Source organism: Geotrypetes seraphini, chromosome 1 (assembly GCF_902459505.1).
Source record: "Geotrypetes seraphini chromosome 1, aGeoSer1.1, whole genome shotgun sequence".
NCBI classification, from domain to species: Eukaryota; Metazoa; Chordata; class Amphibia; order Gymnophiona; family Dermophiidae; genus Geotrypetes; species Geotrypetes seraphini.
The window spans coordinates 272243725-272270295 of record NC_047084.1 but is presented as its reverse complement, the minus strand read 5'-3'; the positions used below and the strand labels follow the sequence as shown (position 1 = coordinate 272270295).

General features: G+C 40.9%; 1 protein-coding gene across 1 annotated transcript in view; it reads right to left on the bottom strand.

Moving 5' to 3' along the window:
* Positions 1-26031, bottom strand: part of LOC117354645 (transmembrane emp24 domain-containing protein 11-like) — a 35673-nt gene extending 9642 nt beyond the window's left edge. Inside the window, exons 1-4 of the mRNA XM_033932518.1 lie at positions 25902-26031; positions 12306-12406; positions 3263-3388; positions 944-1090 (exon numbers count right to left, since the gene is read on the bottom strand). Coding sequence (XP_033788409.1) covers positions 944-1090; positions 3263-3388; positions 12306-12406; positions 25902-26031 — 504 coding nt within the window. The remainder of the gene's footprint in view (positions 1-943; positions 1091-3262; positions 3389-12305; positions 12407-25901) is intronic.
* Between the last annotated feature and the right edge of the window lie 540 nt (positions 26032-26571).

The following is a 26571-nucleotide window of genomic DNA, read 5'->3' as shown; positions in this document are numbered from 1 at the left end:
TTCCTTATCTCGATGATTGACTCATAAAGGATGCCACTCTGCAAAAGGTGATTGCAGCAACACAGTCGACAATTCTCTTGCTTCAGAAGTTGGGGTTCAAAGTCAATTTTCCCAAATCTCAACTTCAACCCTCTCAGATGCTGTAATTCGTTAGAGCTCTGCTCAACACTGTTCGTCTCAGAGCATTCCTAGCTCAACAAAGACAATAAAATTTGATTCAGCTTGGTACTCAGATTTCTTTCCTTCCATCAATTTCAGCCAGGCAGATGATGGCAGTTGATGGTCCTCCTGGTCTCAGGACACCTAAATGGTCTCTTGCCTTCCAATGGTCTCAACCCACTCTCTCAGCAGATTATACTCAAATCTTCATTTCGTCAGTCTCTGCAGTGGTGGATGAACTCTGCCAATCTTTCCAGAGGCTTGTTGTTTCAAACCTCTCCGCATCAGAAAGTTCTGACCACAGACTCGTCAAACTATGCTTGGGGAGCTCATCTGGACAGTCTTCATACACAGGGTCACTGGTCAGCCCAGGAGCATCAATTCCACAATCTGTTGGAACTCAGGGCCATTTGCAATGCTCTCAAAACTTGCCAACACATTGTAGCAAATCATGTCCTTCTAATTCGCACAGATAATCAGGTGGCAATGTATTACATAAACAAGCAAGGAGGAACAGGGTCTCTCCTTCTCTGTCAGGAGGCCCAGAGGATTTAGCACTGGGTGATTGCTCACAATATATTCCTCAAAGTGATCTATATTCAGGGAAAAAAGAATTCTCTTGCTGACAAACTCATCAGATTTTTCCATCCCCACGAGTGGATGCTCAACTCTACAAATAGGGGACTTTTTGTATATATGCTTTAGTTTATGTTGTATTTTCCTCAGTTTTTTAATCTTAATAAGCTCAAGTGTTGCTATTGCTTCTACCAGAAATAAAACTTACCCTTTGATAACCTTGTTCTTTCATTATGTGCTGAATCTCCTCAATCAGATGTTCAATTCTCAGAGTAACTTCATTTACTTTGTCCTTGGTTTGAGCAATAGTTTCATCAAAAAGATGCTCTCCAACTTGAATGTCCAAGTGTATACGCTATAACATAATGATGTAATTTTATAAAAAAGAAACTTACATGGAATTTTCCAAAAAGATATCTACTTTATGCAGGTTTTATGAAGGCACTGAATATTTGGACTTAGTCAGCTAAGCACAGCTTAACCAGTCAGCGCCATTTCTGGCTGGTTAAATTGCGCTGAATATCGTCTGGAGAGGATTCCTATACAGAAAAAGCATGGAATCAAAGAAAAATTAAATGACCTCATTTTAAACAGGATATAGAACTGCACAGAGCAATTGGTACATTTCTGACTGCAAATAGTGTGAATTACCATTTATCTACAGGAGAAGCTAATCCACACTCAATAAAGATGTACAAATTTGTTGGTGGAATAGTTGGCCCACATCTTTTATGGATGAGGACTGAGAGTGGAGCATGGAGAAAAAAAAAAAAGCATTGAATAACTCTTGGACTTGGTCAGAACAGGGTATGTGGACAGTTGAAGGCTTAGATAAGTGGCTCTGTTGTTGATCAAGTGCTTTAATGGCAGTCTTGTTTAAGCAAAAATATTTATTTATTTAATCATTTATATTCCACCTTCTATGGTCTGTATGCATTTATGATTTAATTCATAAAAAGAATCTGAAAGTTAGCACCTTTCAGTTATTGCTACTGTGTTACCCTCAGGCTAGTCCATCCTTAGTCATAAGTCATAGAAACTCATAAGTCATAGAAACATAGAAAAATGAAGGCAAATAAAGACCATATGGCTTATCCAATCTGCCCATCCATGCCATCCTTTCCTTTAGAGATCCTGTGCACCTGTCTCAAGCTCCACTGGGAGGCCATTCCACAAATTCACCATCCTTTCCAGGACATAAGAACATAAGAATTGCCATCTCCGGATCAGACCCTGGGTCCATCAAGTCCGGTGATCCGCACACAAGGAGGCCCCACCAGGTGTGTCCTGGCATGGTTTTAGTCCCCATGTCACTGTATGCTTCTCAAGGGAGATGTGCACCTAATATACCCTTACCTGTATCACTCTATGACACTCTTAAGGAGATGTGCATCTAGTTTACCCTTATATGCTAACCACAAATATTCAGTGGGGATAACCAGTTATCTCCCACTGACTATTCATGGGTAGCAGGTTATGTGTGATTTAACTGGTCAGTGGCCATTGCTTTAAATATTGGATCTATTATTTTCACAGTTTTATGAGTCATTTTCCCCCTGTAATATGCTTTGTAAAATTGGCCCTAAGTAATTCTGTAGATGGGCAATACAGTGGTGATCATTGTATAGCTTGAGATGGTTGCAGCTGTCCGAGTCTCATTGCATCTGGGTAGGTAGAACCGACGTTTCAGCCATCATGTTGTGACTTTCTTCAGGATATGCTGTAAGGTCTTCAGTTTGTATTTATATATAGTGGATTCTCTAGCCTAATTGGTTGAGGTTTGAGGTGATTGAGGCAGAAAAGTCTGATGGTCATGAATTTGAATTTTGGTGGGAAAGTTTGTTGGTCACAAATTTGAAATTGGCAGGAGAGTTCATTAGTCACAAATTTGAATTCTGGAAGGAAAGTCCTTTGATCACAGATTTGCATTTTGGCAGAAAGGTTTGTAAGTATACAAATTTGAATTGTGGAAGGAAAGTCCGTTGGTACACAAATTTGAATTATGGTGGGAAAGTCTGTTGGTCACATTTTAAAATTTTGTCAGAATAGAGGCTGAAAACTTTGAGACGGAGGAAGAAGGCCAGAATTTAAAATTGCTTCAAACGGACCTTCCCGCCACAATTCAAATTTGTGTACCAAAGAACATTCATGCCAAAATTCAGATTCATGACCAACGGACTTTCTTGTCTCAGTCATCTCAAATTCCAACCAATCAGGCTAGAGGACCCACTACATATAAAGACAAATTGTAGACTTCACAGCATACCTTGAAGAAAGCCACAGTATGATGGCTGAAACGTCGGTTCTACCTACCCAGATGCAGTGAGACTCGGACAACTGCAACAATCATGATGTCAGTCACGGAAGCCTAAGAGAACACATTGTATGGCTCTTTCATCTGTTCAGGAGCTTGATGGAAATGCTTTTGTGGGAAATAGAGGATTTTCACATTCAAACTAATTCAACAGAAGCAAAAAGTGGTCTTTTCTGCTATCATCGTCTGTATATATTAAAAGAACATATTTACCAGTCTACTTGCTGCAAACACCATAAGCCTTGTAGAGTTGGATTGCAAACAGATGCTGTGTTCACCATATGTGTGTGAAGTAAATGTTATTGTTGCCTCTGGTCCATACACTTTCGATAACAATAACTATAAAATAAAGGTCACTTGTTCATGAAAACTATTAACATTCTAGTGTTTGTGACAGTTAAATACAGTACATTAAATTTGCATGTTTTAACTTTATTTTGAACCATGATAAACAATTTTATTACTAGTCGTGGTCTATAAGCTTGAAATTTCACTTAAAGAGTTCTATTCATTGTACACCACACATTGTTTTTCTGTATATAAGATATTAGTTTAATGAAATTGTCTCTATTTTGTAAGTACCGTTCTCTATATGATTGTTCTAATTTAGGTCCGTTTCAGATTCCAGTCTTATTCTCCTCTCGTAAATTCAATAGACCTTATTACAAAAGACAATAGGTACTAAAGAACCTTACTCATTCTGTGACTATTGACCCGTTACATTATCAAAACCTTTACTGTTCTTATTTAAACATATGATCCATTAGGAATAAATCGCAGCTGGTTAAAGATTGGTTGGATGAGACTAACCCTGATTTCGTACTGTTGACAGAAATATGGTTAGTCTCAGATGATGATATTATTATATGTGAATGCCTCCCTCCAGGTTTTAAAATTATATCCCTATCTAGAAGTAGAGGAAGAGGAGGTGGTTTAGCCATTATTTTGAGAGATTCTTTTGATATTGCCATATTAGCATCGAAATCCTCAGCAAATATTGAGGGGTTTTTTTTCCTGTAAACTACAGTCAAGTCAATTAGAAGATGTTTTGCTAGTCACATTATGTTACATTCCACCTAGGAAATGGTCCAAAGCTAAAGATGATTTCTTTGAATTCTTTTTGCAAATTCAATATTGGGTTCTTATAACCTATTGATTGGTGACTTGAATATACATCTAGAGCAGGGAGACACTAAAGATTTATTATCATTCATTTCTTCTTTAAATTTTTTTAAACCTGCCCCAGAAAAAACTCATCAGAAAGTTCATCAACTAGATTTAGTTACCTTTTCTTCCAGGGTACTAGTTAATGATAAAATTTATTGGAACCAAACAAAACGGACTGATTCTTTATGGTCAGACTATCGATTATGTAATTTTGAATTTAGCTGGTTAATAAGGCATTCAAATTCTAATTCTAGGGAGTCTGAACGGACTAAGAAAGTTGAGCTAGTAGAGGCCTGGTCAATCCTATAGAATTCTGGTCTCACCATGATATATTTTCATACTTAGATTCAGATTCTTCTTTTGTTGATAACTGGACTAATATGAGCACGCAGATGCTAAATAAAATAGCACCTATTAAATTAATGAATAAGAGACACAAAAAAACTAGGACAGATGGTTTGATGAAGAATTGGGAATAATGAAACAGGAACTACGCAAACTGGAAAGAATATGGCTAAAATCACAAGATAATGAAGGTAGATTGAATTGGAGACGAAAATTAAAGGATTATAAAAAATCTAATTATAGAGAAACATACACATTTATATACCCAAAAAATTGGTACGCCAAATATTAATAGTAAAAATCTTTTCAAATTGGTCAATAATCTTTATGACATGAAGAGATGTTCCTGTTCAACTTCTGACTCCTCTCCATCTGCAGATGCTTTGGCTGAGTTTTTTGGCAACAAAATTCATAATTTAAGATCCAAACTATCGGTTCCTGCTAACAATCATCTGAATTTTCCTGTTGCCCAATGCATTGAGAACCCTAGGGTAGATATGCATTGGCATAATTTTACTATTCCCAATTGGCATTAATTTTGTAAATTTTATCATAAATATACAAATTCAAATTGTAGATTAGATTGCTGTCCGTCAAATATTATGAAAGTTCCTCCTGTTACTTTTAAAGCTAAGCTGTACGATTGGACTTCTTTTTTACTACAGAGTGCTACATTCCCTGAGGTATTTGGTCATATTTTGATTACACCCATTATAAAAAATCTTAAGGAATCTATCGCTCTAGCATCCAATTATCGACCAATTGCTAGCATTCCTTTGTTTACTAAGCTGATGGAAGGCTTGGTAACCAAGAGCTAGTAACATATTTGGAAAAATTTAGTATATTGCAGGACAATCAGTCAGGTTTCTGAACTGGTTTTAGTACTGACACAGTTATTACCTTGTTGTTAGGTTTTCTCTTGTGCCTATTTAGTCAAGGTACAAGTGCATTGGTTTTGCAACTAGATTTGAGTAGTGCTTTTGATTTAGTTGATCATGTAATTATGATCAATTATCTGGAATCCATAGGAATTTCGGGTAATGTTTTAAAATGGTTTCAGAGATTTTTAACAAAAAGATCTTATCAAGTTTATGGTGAAGATAAGTCTTCACGTCACTGGACAAACCCTTGTGGAGTTCTTCAGGGTTCTCCCATATCTCCTATGCTGTTTAACGTTTATCTTGCTTCACTAGGGAACCTGCTGCATAGTTTAAAAGTTAAATTTTATATTTATGCGGACGATATTACCTTAGTTATTCCCCTTACCAACTTGACACCTGAGATTATAAACCATTTATCTTCCATTTTAAACTATATTGGACAGTGGATGATGAATTTTTAATTAAGGGCTCCTTTTACGAAGCCACAGTAGCGGTTTAATACATGTAATAGCGCGCGCTAAACCGCCGGCCACACTAGCCGCTACCACCTCTTCTTGAGCAGGCGGTGGTTTTTCGGCTAGTGAGGGGGTAGCACGTGATTAAAAGTTGTGCGCTTTAAAGCCGCTACCGTGGCTTTGTAAAAGGAGCCCTAAAACTTAATCCCGCTAAAACTAAGATTTTTCTGGCAAGTCCCAATGACAAAATTAAGGAAGCATCGATATTCTTGAATGGTCAAGATTCCCCTATAGTCGATACAATAAAAATTTTGGGTGTGACGTTGGATCAACATCTTACTTTAGAAGAACATACTGATCAATTAGTTAAAAAATGTTTTTTGATTTTATGGAAACGTCGAACCATAAAAAAATATTTTGATGCATTTTCATTCCATTTGTTGGTTCAGTCTTCCATAATAAGTATGCTGGACTATTGTAATATTATTTATTTGGAAACTTGCAAGAAAACCCTTAATAGACTTCAAGTTGTTCAAAACTCAGCAGTTCGACTGATTTTTGATTTGAAAAAATGGGAGCATATTAGTCCTTATTTTTAAAAATTGCATTGGTTGCCAATTGAGGCAAGAGTTTTATTTAAATTTATTTGTATCAGTTTTAAATCACTATTTGATATGGCACCTGCCTACCTGGTTTCGCATTTTTCTTTGGACTGTTCTAACAGATCCATCTAACACATCAAATTCATTTGTTCACTCTTCCAACAGTAAAAGCTTGTAGGTATAAAAGATTTTTTGTTAGAACCCTTGCTTTTCAAGCAGGCAGAATGAATGACTGGTTGGGTAATATCTTTATACATGCGCCTTCTTATCTTACTTTTAGAAAATTAGTAAAAACCCAGCTGTTTGATCGATTTATAATTTGAAGGTTTATTGTTTTAACTTTTTAACTCATTTTTATTCTTATTTTAATATTTTACTTACTTCTTCTGGAGCAGAGTCAGCAGACGAGTCATTGCGGGACCTTCCAGCATGCGGCTGCTGAGTCCACTCCAGAGCAAGTACGTCGGAGTGGGGTGGACTGGCAGCTGGCAGCTACAGTCATCGTGGGACCTTGCTGCATGAAGGGAGAGAAAGGAGCAGGATTGCTGGAATGGAAGAGTTGTGGAGGGAAAGAAAGTGGGCAGGGTGGTATGGAAGGGTGATGCTGATAGAATTGATATACAGAGAAAGGGGAGAGACATAAGGGGGAAGGATTTTGGAGGGAGAGAAAGGGGGCAGATGCTGATTGAAGAGGGGTGGATGGCAGTGGGGAGCCTATGCTGAATGGAAGTGCAGATGGGAGAGATAAGGGAGCAAATGCAGGAAGGAAATGGGAGGAGAGAAAGAGGGGAGCAGACGCTGGATGGAAGTGGACAGAGAGAGGAGAAGGTACTAGATGGAAGGGTTGGAGAAAAGGTACATGATGGAAGGAGGGGATAAATAAAAGGAGGGCACATGATGGGGAGAAAAGGATTGAGTTAGGGAAACACTGGAGGGGTGAGGGAAAGAGGTGGCAAGTTTTAGATAGACAGTAAAAAAGGACATTGATGAGAGGGTAGTAAGAACGTAATCTAGACAGATGCAGAAAATAAATTGAAAAGGAAAATGAGAGAAAAAAGGGAAAGGGATTGCAGAGGAGAGGTGTGGGAGAGGGAAGGAGAGGAGAGAGATGCCAGACCAATGGGGGTGAAAGGAGAGATGGAAGGGGGAGGCATACAGTTTCTGGAAGGGGCATAGAAGGAGAGAAGATGCCATATAGGGGAAGAGAGACGGCAGACAGTGGATGGAAGGAAGAGAGTTACAAGATGAGGAAAGCAGAAACCACAGAAGACAAAGGTAGAAAAAAAATTTCTATTTATTTATTGCTTTAGGAGACATGTGTCACTGTTTCTGAGGTGTTGCATTATATGCAGAGTCCAGCTTCTTGCTGGTTCAATTTAACCTTTGTCTATGTATTTCTATTTTATCCCCCCTTTTACAAAACTGTGGAGCGTTTTTTTAGCGCCAGCCGTGGTGGTAGCAGCTCTGATGCTCAGAATTCTATGAGCATCAGAGCTGTTACCACCGTAGCTAAAATCCACACTACGGTTTTGTAAAAGGGGGAGGGGTTAGTTTGTGATGACGTATTCCATACTAGGCGAAGGTGTTTTCTGTGTTCTGTGTGTTCGAAAGACATGGTTTTCTGTTAGGATTGACTGTAGGATTGATCTGTACTAGTCTGGCTTGTTTAGTTTTACAATGGGTGTATTGCTATTGTACTTCTCACTGCAGTATGTAAGATGCTGCCTTTTCCTAGGTACTCATGTGTGACATGTGGCTTGTTACTAAAAATCATGTTTTTTGTACAGATGGGGGGATGTCAAAAAATGATGGACCCTAGGTGTCACATATGTTAGGTACGCCACTGGGTTGAGCTCTTTCTCATTGTCAAGATTTGGCACATACATGTGTTGGGCCTGTAAATTACCTTAAATAGGGGTTATAGTTTCTTCTATAGTAATAAAAACCCCTATGGCTTTGAGCTGAGCTAGTATACCTTGAGAATAAGCCAGTCGTCAGTGAAACTACAGAAAGATACCAAAGAGTGGAATAGGGATCTGTTATGTTGTTCACTGTTTCCTTTACGTCTCCCCAAATACATTTGCTGTGCAAGAGGTATCTACTAATGTAGTGTGAACACATATACATAATCCAGAAGTACGCTCTCATACCAGGTGCCTGGTAGCAGTAGTGTCAGCAGAAACTCTGGAAGAATTTTTTAAAATGTCATATGTTATACCTATATGATGTGTATCAAACTCCCCTCTCCCTCCCTTTCCCACAATGTGGTTCTAAAAACTTACATTCCTAGCAGTGGCTGTGATTAAGAAAGGCTACCTCTGGCTGGCCACATAGCCTTCCCTTAGAGGCATCCTGCACAGTAGAAAAAGAAGGAGGAGGTTGCATCAGATGAAGGATATGGCAGAGGGAAGGCCCTGTGGTCAGCTGGAGGTAGCCTGTCTTAATCACTGCCACTGCTTGCAATGGAAGGCAAGTTATAAGGGGGGATAGAGACTGAATCAGGGGAGGAAGAATGGGAGGCAGAATTAGAGAGAGCTTGGATGGGGGGGAGTAAAGAGAGGGGACAGATGCTGGACCCATGAAGGGAGAGATGCTGGATAGAGATTGACACGGTGACAAAATTCATTACCGTTCCCGCCCCTACGGATAATCGTGGGAAACCAACCCATGTCATTCTTTAGTGTCTGTCTCAACCTCTGTCCTTCTACACCAGCATTCCTCAATGCAAGGCTTGAGGGTCAGTGGTTGTGCCCATTCATACTCTGATTCTTCCCTCTCTCCTTAAAGGAGATGGTTTCCCGTGGTTATCCATGGGAACAGTGATGAATTTTGTCATTGTGTCATTCTCTAATGCTGGACCTGTGGAAGGGAGAGCGTTAAAGAGAAACTGGACATGGAGAGGGGAAAAGAAGAGGAGAGATGAAGGACTCAAGGGGAGAGAGAGAAGGAGTTCGAGTGAGATCAGACCAGCTGTAAAATGTAATAAACCCAGGTATTGAAATAATTTCAAATGTATACTTAAGAGCATCAAGATATATGTCTTGGAAAAGCAAGTGTAACTTTTTTGCTTCAGGCATATCTCATTATGGCAGGTTAACAGTCAGGGTTCTTCTAGAGAGTCTGTTTCATATTGGCTAGGAGTGGATAAAATATAGCAAAATCAATAAAACTCTTTTTTTCACTAGACTTACTGGATAGGCAATTGCTAATGTTCAAAAATTAAAATCAATTTATTATAAAGTTCAGGATAAAATTTTTAAAATCAATGTTCTTCTTTGTCATAGTAATCACAGATTTTCTATGGCACCATAAAATCTCCCAAATTGCCCTTTAGTAGCAGCACAGGAAATCAATAACTTGCTTCTGTGTGGAGTGCATTATGAATGTGCTGGTTCCAACTCTGATGCCAATCTAGATAATAAAGATATTATAAGGTTTTGAGATAAACATACATCTCTCTGCACTTGTTGAATAAGATTATTTGATACTGGATTATTATTGGTATTGTACATTTTACAAAACTTTGCAGTACCCTTTTACTAACTCATTAAAAATCTCTCCTTCTCTGTTGCTGCCCTATACCTATCCCTCTGCAGTCCGGTATCTCTATCTCTCTCCGTCCCTCCATTTGTTCAGTATCTCTCCCCCCTCAGTCTGTTCTTTCTTTCTCTCTCTGTCTTCCTTCCACTCCCCCCACCCCACCTGCCCGTCCAGAATCCTATTTGTATAAGGCCCCCAGATATTTTTTACAAACCAGTTGTATGTTTAGCAAGGTGCAAAATGTTAACCTGCCGTTTGAATATTGACCATCGTGTTTTGTAATGCATGCTGAAAAAAACCATTCATCATGCAGTGATTGTCTGACATTGCTACCTGGATGTCTTGGTACCACCTAAAATTAAACATAGCCAAGACTGAATTCCTATCTTTCCACTTAAACCTATCTCTCCTCTTCCCTGAAAGGGGCTATAGCTGAACTGCTCCAACTAATAGTCAATCTGTCGATCAAATCAGGAAGAATTCCGGAAGACTGGAAAGTGGTGAATGTTACGCCAATCTTCAAGAAAGGTTCGAGGGGAGATCCAGGAAACTACAGACTGGTGAGTCTGACCTCGGTACCAGGAAAGATGGTAGAGGCGCTGATAAAGGACCACATCGTTGATCACCTTGACGGACACAAACTGATGAGGACCAGCCAGCACAGCTTCAGCAAAGGAAGATCTTGCTTGACAAACTTACTGCACTTCTTCGAAGGAGTAAATGGGCAGATAGACAAGGGTGACCTGGTCAACATTGTATATCTGGATTTTCAGAAGGCATTCGACAAGGTCCCGCATGAACGACTACTTCGAAAAATTGCGAGCCATGGAATCGAGGGTGAAATACTCACGTAGATGAAAAACTGGTTGGCGGATAGGAAACAGAGAGTGGGGGTAAATGGACAATACTCGGACTAGAAAAGCATCACGAGTGGAGTGCCGCAGGGTTTGGTGCTTGGACCCGTGCTCTTCAACATATTTAGAAACGACCTGGAAATTGGTACGACGAGTGAGGTGATAAATTTGCAGACAATACAAAGTTACTCAGAGTAGTGAAGACACAGAAGGATTGTGAAGACCTGCAACTTGACAAAACACGCTCGAGAAATGAGCCGCGACATGGCAAATGAGGTTTAACGTGGATAAGTGTAAAGCGATGCATGTCGGTAACAAAAATCTTATACACAAATAGAGGATGTCCGGTGCAGTACTCAAAGAGACCCCCCAGGAAAGAGACTTGGGAGTACTGGTTGACAAGTCAATGAAGCCATCTGCGCAATGTGCGGTGGTGGTGAAAAGGGCAAATAGAATGCTAGAAATAATTAAGAAGGGGGTCACAAACAGATTGGAGAAGGTACAACCCCACCTGGAATACTACATCCAGCACTGGTCGCTGTACATTAAGAAGGACACAGTACTACTCGAAAGGGTCCAGAGAAGAGTGACTAAAATGGTTAAGGGGCTGGAGGAGTTGCTATACAGTGAGAGATTAGAGAAACTGGGCCTCTTCTCCCTTGAAAAGAGGAGACTGAGAGGGGACATGATCAAAACATTCAAGATAATGAAGGGAATAGACTTAGTAGATAAAGACAGGTTGTTCACCCTCTCCAAGGTAGAGAGAACGAAAGTTAAAAGGGGATAGATTCCTTACAAACGTAAGGAAGTTCTTCTTCACCCAGAGAGTGATAGAAAACTGGAACGCTCTTCCAGAGGCTGTTATAGGGGATTCAAGACAAAATTAGACAAGTTCCTGCTGAACCAGAACATACGCAGGTAAGGCTGGACTCAGTTAGGGCACTGGTCTTTAACCTAAGGGCCGCCGCCTGAGCGGACTGCTGGGCACGATGGACCACTGGTCTGACCCTGCAGCGGCAATTCTTATATTCCCTCTTCTTCCCCTGTTTCTGTGAACAGTGCCTTCATCCTCCCTGCCTTGTCAGCTCGCAACCTTGGGGTAATCTTTGACTCATATCTCTCCTTCTCTTCACATATCCAACAGACTGTCAAAACCTGCTTCTGTCTCTAGAATATTGATAAAATCAGACCCTCCCTTTCTGAGCGCACTGCTAAGACCCTCATCCATACCCTCATCACCTCTTGCCTAGATCACTGCAACCTGCTTCTCAATGGCCTTCTGCTAAGCCATCTCTCTCCCCTTCTGTCTGCTCAGAATTAGCTGCACGCATATACAGTTCAAACTTCTCTTAGTGACCTACAAGTGTGTTTGCACAGCTAAATAAACATAAAAGTAATGTAAAGATTTTTACCTCCTCATTAGGATCTGTAATGGTCACAACCATTCCCAAACCAGGAGCAGATGGAAGGAAATCCTGTTCATTTAAATCCCATTGCTGCATCTTAAAACGAGCTACATAAATAACAAAGTTAAGTACATCTGTAAATTGCAAAATGGTGGCTCATGGAAAACTATTTTCTGATACAGTACTTTGTCATCTCTACTATGCAAGACAAAAATGAAATACAGCAGGTGTTAATTGGGAAAGTGTCCGCTAGGGGTCTCAGCACATACACTTCCAGAATCCAGTTACCGGTAATTGCATTTCATTTCAAAATCCTCATTGCTTAACAGCAGCAGCTGATCTTCATATCAAATTAATTAATGTACAGTGCTGTGTGCATCTTGTAGCACTATAGAAATAATAAATAGTAGTAGTAGTAAATGAATCCTTCATCTGGGCCCATTAGTTTATGTCTATGTAGGAAGGCAATAACAATGCACCTAAATATATGCCTAGAGGGAACCAGAATGGAGCTTATTTTATAGACGAAAGTAGGCATCTATATTTCCTGTACAAAATGCTAGCAAAACTGGATGTATACGCACATATAATTAATGCACAAGTACTAACATCAGCCATAGAGCCAGAATACTTGCCATGTCTAAATGCCAGAGATAAGTACATGACTTATAGTATTCTGTAACTTACTTGCATAAATGTGAGTGCTCCCATGGCCAGTTGTACCTGTCGGGTATGCACTATGAAAGATATGCATAGATTTACAAAATAGCACTTAGGGAGAGATTTTGACCTTTATGCATAAATATGCCATTATTCTAATTTTTCCTTTTACAGTATTAATACGCTCCAAATAGAACATCTATAGATCTCAGCGATGCTGTTGCCTGCAAAAATATTTTAGCGTGCAGTCCTATAACACCATAATATGAGGTGAAGCTTGAAGAATGGTCCAGTAATTGGCAACTAAGATTTAATGCTAAAAAATGCAGTCATGCACTTGGGCTGCAAAAATCCAAAGAGAATGGTATATAGGGGGTGGAGTCCTGTGTTCAAAAGAAGAGCAGGACTTAGGGGTGACTGTTTATGATGATCTTAAGGTGGCAAAACAGGTAGAAAAGGCGATGATCAAAATCAGAAGGATGATTGAGTGCAAAGAGCTGGTGTCTATAATAGAAGTTAATGGAAAATTGGAATTGGTGAAAGCTGCAAATGTAGCTTTTATGAAAGATAATCAGATACAGCATGGCAAATTGGAGAAGATGAAGAGTGCCATATTCTATAAGAACCTGCATTTCCTTAAATTCATGAAGAACAAGCTCCTTTCTCACTATGAAATGTCTGTTTGAAGGCTTGAAGAATAAGCCTGAATTCCTTTTAGCCAGATGTATTGTTCTTTCCAGTCATCAGCAGAATCCAATGGAAGAGACTTTTGACACATTAAGTTCCTTTGATGGTTTTAGTTTTGCAAAGTTATTAGAGATATCTAGAGAGCAGTCTGTTACTACTGCAACTCTAACTGCTACTTTCAAGTTGGATTCCGAGATTTGGTATTAAGAATAGATTTTTCCTTTTTCATTGGTCAAAAGTGAATGTCCTTCCAGATCTGGTTGTTGTTAATCTACCATAGAAGATTTTCTACTTTCTGCTTTATACCAAGATTTGTAACAGAGTGGACACCCTGGAGGGAGTAGAAAACATGAAAAAGGATCTGCAAAAGTTAGAAGAATGGTCTAATGTTTGGCAACTAAAATTCAATGCAAAGAATAGAAATCCAAGGGAACCATATGTACTGAGAGGTGAGAGGCTAATATGCAAGAATGGGGAGAGGGACCTCGGAGTGATAGTGACTGGAGGATCTGAAGACAATGAAACAGTGTGACAGTGTCTGTAGCCAGAAGGATGCTAGGCTGTTTAGAAAGAGGCATAACCAGCAGAAGAAAGGAGGTGTTGATGCCCCTGTACAGGTCATTGGTGAGGCCCCATCTAGAGTACTGTGTTCAGTTTTGGAGGCCATATCTGACTAAGGATGTAAAAAGACTTTTTGAGGTCCAGAGGAAAGTGACAAAAATGGTATGAGGCTTGTGTCAAAAGACGTACAAGAAAAAATTGGAAGACCTGAATATGTATACTCTAGAGGAGAGGAGGGACGGGGAGATATGATATAGATGTTTAAATACTTGAAAGGTATTAATAAATGTAGAAACAAATCTTTTCCAGAGAGAGAAAAATGGTAAAATTAGAGGGCATGAATTTGGCAGACTTAAGAATCATGTTAGGAAATTATTTTTCACGGAGAGGGTGATAGATGTCTGGAATGCCCTCCCAAAGGAAGTGGTAGAGATGGAAATGGTGCCAGAATTTTAAAAATGCATGGGATGAACACAGAGGATCTCTAATTAGAAAATGAATGCTATAAAACAAAGGCCAGAACTGGGCAATCCTGCACGGTCTGTGTCCATATATGGTACTTTGGTTTAGGATGATCTGGGGAGGGCTTTGATAGAAGCTCCAGTGACTGGATGGTTAGGATAGGCAGGAATGGGCGGACTTCTATGGTCTATTGCCCAGAAATATTAAAGGAAAGACAACTTAACCATGAATATACTGTATAATAAGTGTGACTATTAGGCAGACAGGATGGACTGTTCAGGTCTTTATTACTATATCCTCAAAATTTGGCTATAGAAGCTAATTTTTTAAAAATTAAATTTCCTTGTAAATGTAACTTTTAAATGTGAAGGTAATATATACATTTGCATATACTAATTCTAATCAATTACTTGTACAGTATTTCTTCAAAGTAAGAAGTCATGTTGATGTTCCTTCCTTTGTGCTTATGTGATACTACTATGCTAATCTTTGTCAAAGTTTTATATCCCCCCTGCCATACCCTCTTATTTAGGTTCAGAGTGGGTTCCATAAACCCATGCACATACAATAGTATCCTATCCTATCTATATGTACTTTTCTGATCTTAAAAATTCTTCAAAAAACCATGTCAATTCTTTTGTGAAATACTTCATGTGATGAGATCAACTGAATATCTAATGGCAATAGATTCCAAATAACTGTGATATAGCAATAACATCCCTGATGTACATGTTTGTACTTTATAGCCGTGGAGGAGCATAATCAAAAGAAATGTCTAAGTCTATTTTGGGCCTAAGTTGCCCAAAGTCGGACATGGGAAAAGGTCCATTTTCTAAAAATACGTCCAACATATTTTTGTTTTCAAAAATCGTCCAACTGTACGTTCAGCCTTCTGATCACCCAGACCACTAAGTCGTCCATCTTTATACCCCATTTTCATCCAAAAATTCATCTAAGTCACAAACACCTAGAAAAAGACCTTTTTGGCATGGGAGGGGCCAGAAAAGTAATGGACTGGACACCCAGAGATGGCACCAGAGTAGTGGGGTACCTTACAGGGCACTGCTGTAAACTTCACAAAAAGGGTCCCACATAAACATCACTACAGCTCCCTTATAGGGCCCCCCAAAACACCCCCAGAATTTACTAGATCCACCTATCTACCACCCCCAATAGCCCTTATGGCGGGAGCCACTTATATGGCAGTACAAGAGGGTTAGGGGTGTTTTTGGGGGGTGCACATTTTTCACCATGAATGCAGTGATTAGAATGGCATATGGGCCTGGGTTCTCCTCTCCATTGTTCACTAACCCACCCCCAAGACCACTTAAACCACCTCTGTGCAGCTCTACTAGGCTTTCCTATGCCAGGCTGCCAGGTGCTAATGTTATGGAGGCAGATATGTTGTTATTACGTTTTTTTATGGGGGGGGTCTGTGATCATTGGGGCAGTGTGTGGGGGTCTTATTTGGGGCAATGTGTGCAGTGCTTATCTAGTCACTTTGGATATTTTCTTGTGACTTAGACCTGGTTTTAGATAGCCTAAGTCACAACGTCCAGGTTCTGTCTAGGCAGTGTTGTAAAACTTTTGGTTATACATGCAGTACGACTAAGTCTAGGATGGCCCACGTCCTGCCCAAATCCTGCCCTCGATACTCCTCCTGACACACCCCTTTTAACTCTGGTCATTCACCAGCACTGTGAAGGCCTAGGTTGTTTTTAAATACGTCTAAAACCCGGTTCAATTATCTGCACTTGGACGACCTGTCTCACTGATCGTCTAAGTGCCGATTTAAGCCGGTTTTAGATGTATTTCCATTTTGATTATGAGCCCCTTAACTAATGGAAAGGATAGCAGCAATCTCTTATAATTATGATTTCCATTCTGTCTACCTGATACTGTACGAGGGGCTACTGAAAAGTTTTCAGCCCAACCTGAGAGTAATTTTGAAACCTCTCATGAGGGTTTTTAACCAATGGACTTCAAGAAGCCACTGCCCAGAAGTTAACTGGGTACTGTCCAATATCTAGACTGGTGACCAATTAGCTCTGCAGCTAAAATTAAGACAGCCTTTTCACTTTGAATATTGACTAGATTGCTTAGAATGGGAAAAATATGATTATGCTACTCCTTTACTGTTGCGGTTACACTGGCTTCCTAAGAAACCTATGTATTAAGCTTAAACTGTGTTTAGTTTTTATTTATATATTCTAAAAATGTATCTGCCTAACATATAGACAGGTTACAAACATTGTATGAAAATGTACCTGATAACTTTCCTGATCTAATTACAAGGGGCTGCTTAAAAGTTCTCAGCCCAACCAAGAAGAAAATGACGTGGAGCCATGAAACTTACAAGTTATTCCACACTTTTCTTGACACTTTTTGTTTCAATTCATACCATTGAAATGAAAAGTGTGGAATAACTTGTAAGTTTCATGGCTCCACGTCATTTTCTTCTTAGTTGGGCTGAGAACTTTTAAGCAGCCCCTTGTAATTAGATCAGGAAAGTTATCAGGTACATTTTCATACAATGTTTGTAACCTGTCTATATGTTAGGCAGATACATTTTTAGAATATATAAATAAAAACTAAACACAGTTTAAGCTTAATACATAGGTTTCTTAGGAAGCCAGTGTAACCGCAACAGTAAAGGAGTAGCATAATCATATTTTTCCCATTCAAAGTGAAAAGGCTGTCTTAATTTTAGCTGCAGAGCTAATTGGTCACCAGTCTAGATATTGGACAGTACCCAGTTAACTTCTGGGCAGTGGCTTCTTGAAGTCCATTGGTTAAAAACCCTCATGAGAGGTTTCAAAATTACTCTCAGAATTTAAAAAAATGTTCAGTAGTATATATACTGAAAAATAAAGAATGCAAAAAGTGACATACAGTGTGACAAAAATATTGCTGAATATAATAATCCAGTCCCAAAAAGTTCTTTAAGATTACTTTGTCATACAAATGTTCTGCACAGACGGCTTAATTTTTTCATACAGAGAAGAGTATAGACTGTATCACATGAAGGGCCATTCAGATAACACTGAGGGCCAGATGCACAAAGCACAGTCACTAAGGGCTCCTTTTACTAAGCTGCGCTAGTGGTTTTAGCGCGCGTGCTAGACGCTAACACCAGCATTGAGCTGGCGTTAGTTCTTGGCGCATAGGCGCGGGGCTAGCACGCACGGCAATGCAGCGTGCGCTAAAAACGCTAGTGCACCTCGGTAAAAGAAGGGGGGTAAGACCGTGTAGGTCACTGTAAGACACTTTTTGGGCTGATTCTGGATGTTCCAACAAGTTTGCATGCAAATGATTTGCATGGAGGTTCGCTATAATTCCGTCTGATCAGTCGCTGTGAGAACAACTTTTACTGGTTTGGGGAAGCCCGAACAGCTGAGCGGCAGCAGAAGCCCCAAAACAGCCTCCTGCCACTCAGCTGTTTGGGGCTTTTTTCTTTTCTTTTATTGGGGCAGATATTGTGCATCTAGCCCTCAGTTTCTACTATTTTCAGCAGCATTTTCATCAGATTGCTATTGCCAATGTTCTTTCCATTGATAATAAATTCCTTTCAGTTCCTCTGTTTTTCTTTTTCTCTTCGTATTAGTTATTGCAAAATTTCACAAACTTTGCTAAGCATTCCAAAGTTATGGAAATTTTTGACCTTGGAGACCTATATATTCATGCCATTATTCTTTCTCAACATATTTTTGTACAGCTTTTACTGCTATCTCTGCTTCCATAATGAAGCACGTACAGTGAATTCAGAATATAACTTCACAAGTGGAGCTGATTTGCTAAAGTTCACACTAAATAATGTTAATGTGCAGATGATATTTCTCTTAAGTGTACTCAGTAACATTCCAGTTAACACAGAATTCATGGAGATGTCCAAAAGAATGTGCAGGGAAAATAATTGCTAAAAAAGGAGACCATTTTCTACCTAAGGGGTCCTTTTACAAACTGTGCTAGGGATTCCAGCTAGGGGCTTCATTGCATTTGCCACAGTGGAATGGCTAGCTCTGTAAGAGGAACCCTAAGTTTCTACTTTTGTTTGTTAATAGTTTAACATATTTAAGCCTCTTTTTGGTACTGTAGATTTTTTGTACTAACTGCTGTTGTGTTCATATTCTCCTTGCTAGCTGCAACATTTGCAATAGAGAGTTGCGCAGGGACAGAAATCCCACCCATCCCTGCCCATATCCGCCAGGATCCTCTCCGTCCCCACCAGGATCCTCTCCATCTCCACCCGTCCCCGTCAGAATCCTTTCCGTCCCCACCCATCCCCGCAAGGAATTACCTCCATCCCCGCCTATCCCCATAAAAAGCAGCAATTACTTCTGACAGGATCATCAATTCCACAGTTTCTTTTGTGTTTGCGCTGCTGTTTTCCTTGTGGAATCTCTTTGGTGTAACCCTTTTTTTGTTTTTTGTTCAGGTAATTAACTTATAAACCCCCTCTTTTACTAAGGCTGATGTGTCCATTATATTATATGGACGAACCCTGCTTCCAAAGTCTTCCATCCTCGTGGGAGTCCCGTTGGCTAGAGGGGGACCCCATGGGAGTTCTGTGGGCTAGAAGGGGGTCCCCATGGGAGTTCCGTGGGTTAGGGGGATTCCCGCAGGTTCCCCGTGGGACCCGCGGGATTCCCGCGATCCATGTTCCCATGCAGACCTCTAATCTGCAACCAAAACTCCACCTTGTCTCTAATCTAATCTTTTAATTTAAATTCTGCCAACCCCATGTTAGAACTCAAAGGGCTAGATTCACTAAGCCCACTTATCGTGTCCCGACCACTTTGCGACCCTGACCCAATTCACTAACCTTCCTCCCGATCCGATCCGTGCATGCAAATGAGGAGAATAGTATGCTAAGTAGGAAGGGCTTCGATTCACTAAACAAAATTCAGAAACACCGACTGGGCTGGCCGATCAAGAAGAAGCGACTGCTGAGGACCAGTCGCTTATGTCCTTTCCTGCTCTCTGCTGCTCTGAAATCCCAGCCCTGCAAAAGCCCTGCTCTTTGCCGCCCTGCCTGCCTCTCTGACTCTCCTGTCTTTGCCACCCCGACTCTCCTGCCTTTGCCCCCCGACTCTCCTGCCATTGCTGTCCCGACTCTTCTGCCTTTGCCACCCTGCCTCTCCTGCCTATGCCCCCCGACTCTCCTGCCTTTGCCCCCCAAATCTCCTTCCTTTGCTGCCCCGACTCTCCTTCCTTTGCCTCGACTCTCCTTCCTTTGCCCCAACTCTCCTTCATTTGCCTCCAATTCTCCTGCATTTGCCACCCCAACTCTCGTGCCTTTGCCACCCCGACTCAACTGCCTTTGCTCCCCAACTCTCCTGCCTTTTCTGCCCCGACGCTCCTGCCTTTGCCGCCCCGATGCTCCTGTCTTTGCTGCCCTAACGCTCCTGCCTTTGCCAACTTTCCCTGCAGCGCGAGCCTGTGGTTTTAACCCACTTTAAACCTGCGGGTTAAAACTACGGGCTCGTGAGTGAAAAAGTCAATAAATAAAAGAGCAAAGTTTGTTAACGGATAGCAAGTGCATGCACAGACCATCTACAGGCAAAGAAGATGGTTTGCGCATGTGTCAGGATCACTATCCAGCGTTCAGTGTGGTCGGTGGGGGGCATGCCTCCGATCACCCCCATTTGCATGAGGACGTATTGAGAATCAGTCAGCCTGCTACGGATCGTGTAGGATCGGGAAAGTTAGTGAATCTAGGCCAAAGTGGATTACAAATAAAGAAAACTGGAACAACATCCAGAATTAACAAGTTGGAACAAATATACATCATCAAACATAAATCCAAAATTAAAATAGAATAAACACAAAGAATAATTCAAGAAAAACATCTTTTGAACAATAAAGCCTTCAAAGAACAAAATAAAAACCAAATAAAAACTTTGGAGATCTAATGGCAATGTGTTCCAAATTAATACTACCTAGTAACTGAAAGAGTTTTCCAACAATCGTTTGTAAGGCACTCCCCAAAACAGGAAGAAAATATAAAGTCAGATTATTCTTAGTCAGAGAAGTTCAGGGAAGGAAATAAATGGACCAGGATCCTCAAAAATTTTATAGATCAAACAAGCTAATTCAAACATAATTTGTGCTTTGAAGGGTAATTAATGTAAATGAATCAGTAACAAAGAGGTGCTTTCATACTTTTGTACTTGAAACATCAGTTTAGTGGCTATATTTTGTAAGTTTGAAACTGAATTGCTTTGAAAGACCAGAGTATAAAGTATTACAATAGTCCGATTGTGATAGTATCAAAGCCGACCTACACTTAGGGCTCCTTTTACAAAGGTGCGTTAGGGCCATAACGCATGGAATAGTGCACGCTAGCCGCTACCACCTCCTTTTAAGCAGGCGGTAATTTTTAAGCTAGCGTGTGCTATAGCACGCGCTAATCTTGTGCATGCGCTAAAATGCTAGCCACACCTTAGTAAAAGGAGCCCTTAGTCATACTGCAGGTATAATCAAAAGTTTTACCAGGCTGCCTGGATGGAACTTATACGTTCTGACTTAGGTGATCTAAAAACAGGTCTAAGGACCAGATTCTACATAAGACACCTGGTCTCAGAAGCCGCCTAAGTGACTTTTGAAATTCGCACACGGGGCATACTATATAGAATCACCTAACCCCACAATTCTCTAACTGGAGTCTGTGTTATAAGCACTGGTTAGAGAATTGGGTTGCCGCTGAGTTGATCGCGGCAAGGGAATCTCCCTTCCACAGTCAGTTTAGCAGTAGAAGCTGCAGCAGGGAACCAGCCCCGCAAAGACTACCGACAGGAGGGATGCCCAGTCCCTCCTGCCAGAACCTCCGAAGCCACCCCCAACCCATCCCCGAATGTCCACAGCAGGACGATCTTTGCGGGAGTGGGGGTCCGGCAGGAGGGATTGGGCATCCCTCCTGTCAGTGGATGTGTTGATGGGGTGGCGGCAAGAGGAATTGGGCACTCCTTCTGCAGACATTCGGGGGTTTCAGTATGAAGGACTGACCCCTCCCACGTCTAAAAAACATAAGAACATAGGAATTGCCGCTGATGGGTCAGACTAGTGGTCCATCATGCCCAGCAGTCCGCTCACGCGGCAGCCCTCTGGTCAAAGACCAGAGCCCTAACTGAGACTAGCCCTATCAGCGTACGTTCTTGTTCTGGGCGTTTGGGACTTGGATGAATTTTTGGTCGGGAGTGTGGTATAAAGATAGATGTAGTGGCAGTCTTGATGATTAAACGCCTGGATGTACAGGTAGGCAATTTTTGAAAAGAAACCCATTTTGGATGTACTTTTCGAGAATGGCCATTTTCCTGCTGCCAATTTTGGGCAACTAGCACCTTAGGCAAAAATGGACTTAGACATTTTTTAAAAAATTATTTCTCTATACCAGCTGATTTTAGCTGTAAACATTTTTTCTTTGCCTCGTTGCCAGTTATTGTTGTATCCTAGGGTTCTACAAAGCTCAGTTTCGAGGTGGCAAATCAGAAGCGCACAGCATCCTATCGTTTCTCCGACGGTGTGCATCAAACTTTCAGCAAACTTTGAAAGTTAATTTGGGGTTCCTGAATAAGAGGTGTTAAATCTCAAAACTGAGCTTTGTAGAACCCTAGGATACAACGATAATTGGCAACGACACAAAGAGAAACGTTTAAAGCTAAAATCAGCTGGTATAATTGGACACGCTGCCATTTTGAAAAAAAGAAAAACAAGGGAAGAACTTCAAAAATTAGTGCCCATTTGTTTCTTTTCCGTACAAACCTTTGCATTCTTTGCACAAGAGGTATAGCTATATACACATAAATTTTATTTACTCACTATTTGGGCACTTCATTGAATTTATTTCAACACAGTTGATGTTTCCTATGATGGTGTGCGTCACAGAGCAAAAATAAGCACTGTGGGAAAGACTATTAAAATAAAGCATAGAGCTTCCTCCTCGGGGTGGTGTGCCCATCGCTTATGACTACACACTTCACATTAATATTTATTTATATTAATATTGGTACACTTATTGTGGAAGAATGCATAGAGTCTGTTAAGTGAGAAGATTCTTTTAGCGTAGTTGTTCACTTGTTTCTCATATTGGGTTTATGTTGAAGTATATATAAATAGCGACAATTTTCAACAGGTAAACACACACTTTTGGGTCTATTCAAATGCCACAGTATTTAAATCTATTCTGTATATTCAGCACTGCAGTTTGGATAGTGAGTGACACTGAGGCCCTGATTCTCCAAAGTGCGTCCCGATTTTAGGCAGCTGTAGGCGTCCTACAGCTGTCTAATCAGCCAATCGGGATGCATGTTTTAAAAAAAAAAAAATGCTCCCCAGGCAGGCCTGAAGGCGCCTCCGGGAGCCTAGGGAGACCCGCAAGATGCCTAAGCTCGCCTAAGAGCCTTAGGCGGGCCTTAGGCGAACCTAGGCGGCCCTACGCGTCTCCCTAGTAGAAGAGAAGCTTAAAATGTAGGCCAACACCTACAGCTGCCTAAAATCGGGACGCACTTTGGAGAATCAGGCCCTGAATGTATGTGGCGAGGGGTAGCTGTCACTGGATGTATGGATAATGGTGATACTCAGCCGCTATCTGTGTAGCTATTAACTTAGGAAAGCCTTTTTGCTAGCTTAAATTTGTTTGCGTAGCTTTGCAGATTGTTGACTATCCTTAGAGTCAGGCAGAATGCCTGAGCTCCTCTACTACTAATCATTTCTATAGTGCTACTAGACATATGCAGCGCTGTACATCAAAACACAGAAGAGACAATCCCTTCTCAAAAGAGCTTACAATTTAGTCAAGACAGACAAACTTGGCAAGAAGGTGCATCAATACACTGTGCCCAGGTGAGGGAATTACTCCCTTGCTTCACCCTGGCGCTTTCTGAATAGTGCCAAGGTGGTTTGTAAATACTGTATATTTAGCAGCACTGTCTGGATAGTTCCACTGAATACCGGTAAATATTGCATTGATCCATATTGATGGCAATTCTATAACTGTGTGGTTGTATACAGTATAGGTGCCCAGAGAATGGCTGACTGGCTCTTATTCTATAATGCAGTGTATTGCAAACTGTGTGCTGCAGTGAGATTCCAGGTGTGCTGTGAGATACCAGCGAGGAGGAGAAGCACTGGCGCAGGCTGACTGTCTATAGCACATGTGTCAAACACAAGACCCGTGGTCCGAATTTGGCCCGCCTGGCTGTTTTATGCGGCCCGCGGTTTAGGGCCGGCATTACGGGGGAGTAAACAGGGCTTCAAAATGTCACCTTGCTTTCTGTTTTGGGCCCTCACCTGACGGCAACAATAGCACTTGTGGGCCGCGGTGATCATCAGCTTGTGTGCATCGGCAACACAACAAAAACTACCCCAGCGATGCATCTCATTGCCGACCAATAATTTACACCGCCGGTGTGATTGTCAACTTGCGCATGCCGGCAGCGCAGCAGACATGAATTTAACTGTGCTGGCCCCAGCTGGGAAGCATTGCTGGGGCCGGCATAGATAAATTCATTTCTGATGCTCTACTGGCATGCGCAAGTTGACACCACACCAGCAGTGTAAATTACTGAAGAGAGGAGGAAGCCAGACCATAAGAGAAAATTGAGGCAGCGAGGGGGGGGGGGGGGCGCTGATTATAACCGTAGGCTTGCTGTCTTGATTTCCACCTCCACCTCCCCTCCTGACTTCCTCCTCCAGCTCCACCTCCCTATTGGTCTGGCTCAGCAGTACAGTGTGCTCAGGGGTGAGGGAGCATGAGTACCTCTCCTGCCTCCAGTAATATTCTGCACAGTCGCAGTGGTGAGGGAGGGAGACGACAAAGGTAGGGGGAATGATTTTATTTTCAATTTCGTGTTTGTATTGTGTCAATTTTGAGAGTTTTAATCTGCTATCTTTTGCACTGCTCAGGAAGAAATACATTTGTTAATTTTTCTCTGGGGTTGTACTGCATGCAGAGTCTTGAATCTTAGGGTTTCATTTTTATATATTAGTACTTTTAGTTTTGGCCCTGTATTTGCATAGGGGTTATCTATGTTCTGGTAAGAATGAATGTTGAGAAGCATACAGTGTGTTTTGTGTAGTTTAATTTTGTGGTTAACCATTAGTGTTAATAAGATTATATTGTGTGTGTGTATATATGAAACATGAATGAAAAAAATTGTGTTATAACTAATACTATTATGGGGGCGGAGTCTGGGGCGGAGATTGGCCCTCAACTTTGCTTGTGTTTTGGATTTTGGCCCCTTAGTGTGATTGAGTTTGGCACCCCTAGTCTACAGGATGTGTCTCATGGCAAGAGGCATGTTCTGTAGGCAGTCAGCTGGCACCTCTTCTCTACGTGCCTCTCCTCTTGCAGCACCACCCTCCCCCCCCTCCACTGGTAGCTCAGGGCCTCGTCTGGAGGGCCTTCGTGCATGCATGGATGTCAACGTGATGATGTCACGTATGCATGTGATATCATTGCATTTCTGGATGCCCTCCAGCCACGGAACAGGGTTTAGTGTGCCACAGCTTCCAGAAGTTTGCAAAATATTACTATAAAGGAAAGTAGGTGCCTTCTCTCCTATATAGAATACTAGCATAACGAAGTATGTATGTAAGAGTATATATGCACTTAGGCATTTCCATACAGAGCTGGCATGTGTACACCTATGTGCCCTACCCACAATCTGCTTGACTCAGCCCCTGTGTATGCCAACCTGCAAACTAAGAGCTGTGCAAGATATGTGCATAATTATGGAATTTGCCTAGGTGCATATCTGGTATATATATGTTTTTTTATATCTGGCCAGTGGCTACTCTGATGCAGTGGCAGTCACAAGTATATTTATCCCTGCTTTGGAGCAGGGATAAATATACGTCGTCGCCTTCTTTTTTTTTTTTGGCATCTCTGTTTTAATCCACTTTATTTTGACATTTGTCTTTTACTTTCTGTTTCTTGAATTTGAAAATGTTCTATTGATTCATATTGTCATTCTTATTCTTTTCCCCTCAGCATTTTATTCCTCTTTGAATGTCATTTGTATTTTAGAATGTCTATTTTAATTTTCCCCTAATGGTACTTTGAATAAATTACCAGATACAAATACTGAAATAATAGCTACTTCATAAATATTCTTTTCTTCAGGAGTAGCGGTGTCAGTGTAAGACCAAGAAAAAAAAAAAAGAATTCTTTGTACGCTGTAAAATTCTTCTGGTAGGTGGTGCATTAATATTAGCATAATTAAATGTTCTTACCAGTTATCAGTGTATCATTTGGGATGTCTTCTATTATGCATTTCTCCTCTCTTTCTCCAGCATGAAAATACAAAGCGGCCGAGTGAGCAAAGAAAAGGTTGAAAAGAACTCCTGCTAATATGATCTCCATATCACTAATAGTTTTCAAATGTACTGTGTTCATGAAGAATCAACTGTAAACTACTCCTTCACAATCGGTGTTTGTGTTAAGACCTGATCCGCCTGGGTTGGAAGTGCTGTATTGATTTTCCTGAGAACAGACAGCTGGATAGAACACAGATGTAGATAACTGACATACATCCCAGAGCACAAGATAGAAGAAATATAAGCTGTGGTGTTTTTATAGCTCAATAGTCCTTTGCTGCTAATATGTAAAATGTTGGTGGTAAATACTGCATACTGACCTAATTTTTAAATGTGACCCCTGGCGTTCCTGGAGGAAAAGTCCATAGTCTGCTGTTGAGACAGACATGGGACGGTAGCATGGAATGCTGCTACTATTTGGGGTTTTGCCAGGTACTTGTGACTTAAATTGGCCACCGCAAAGACGTGATACTAAGCTAGATGGACCATTGGTCTGACCTAGTAAGGCTATTATGTTCTTATGTAGGTTTGTTAATACATTTACAGGAGGGATTTCTATCTCTGTTCCTAGAAGTGCAAAGAGGTC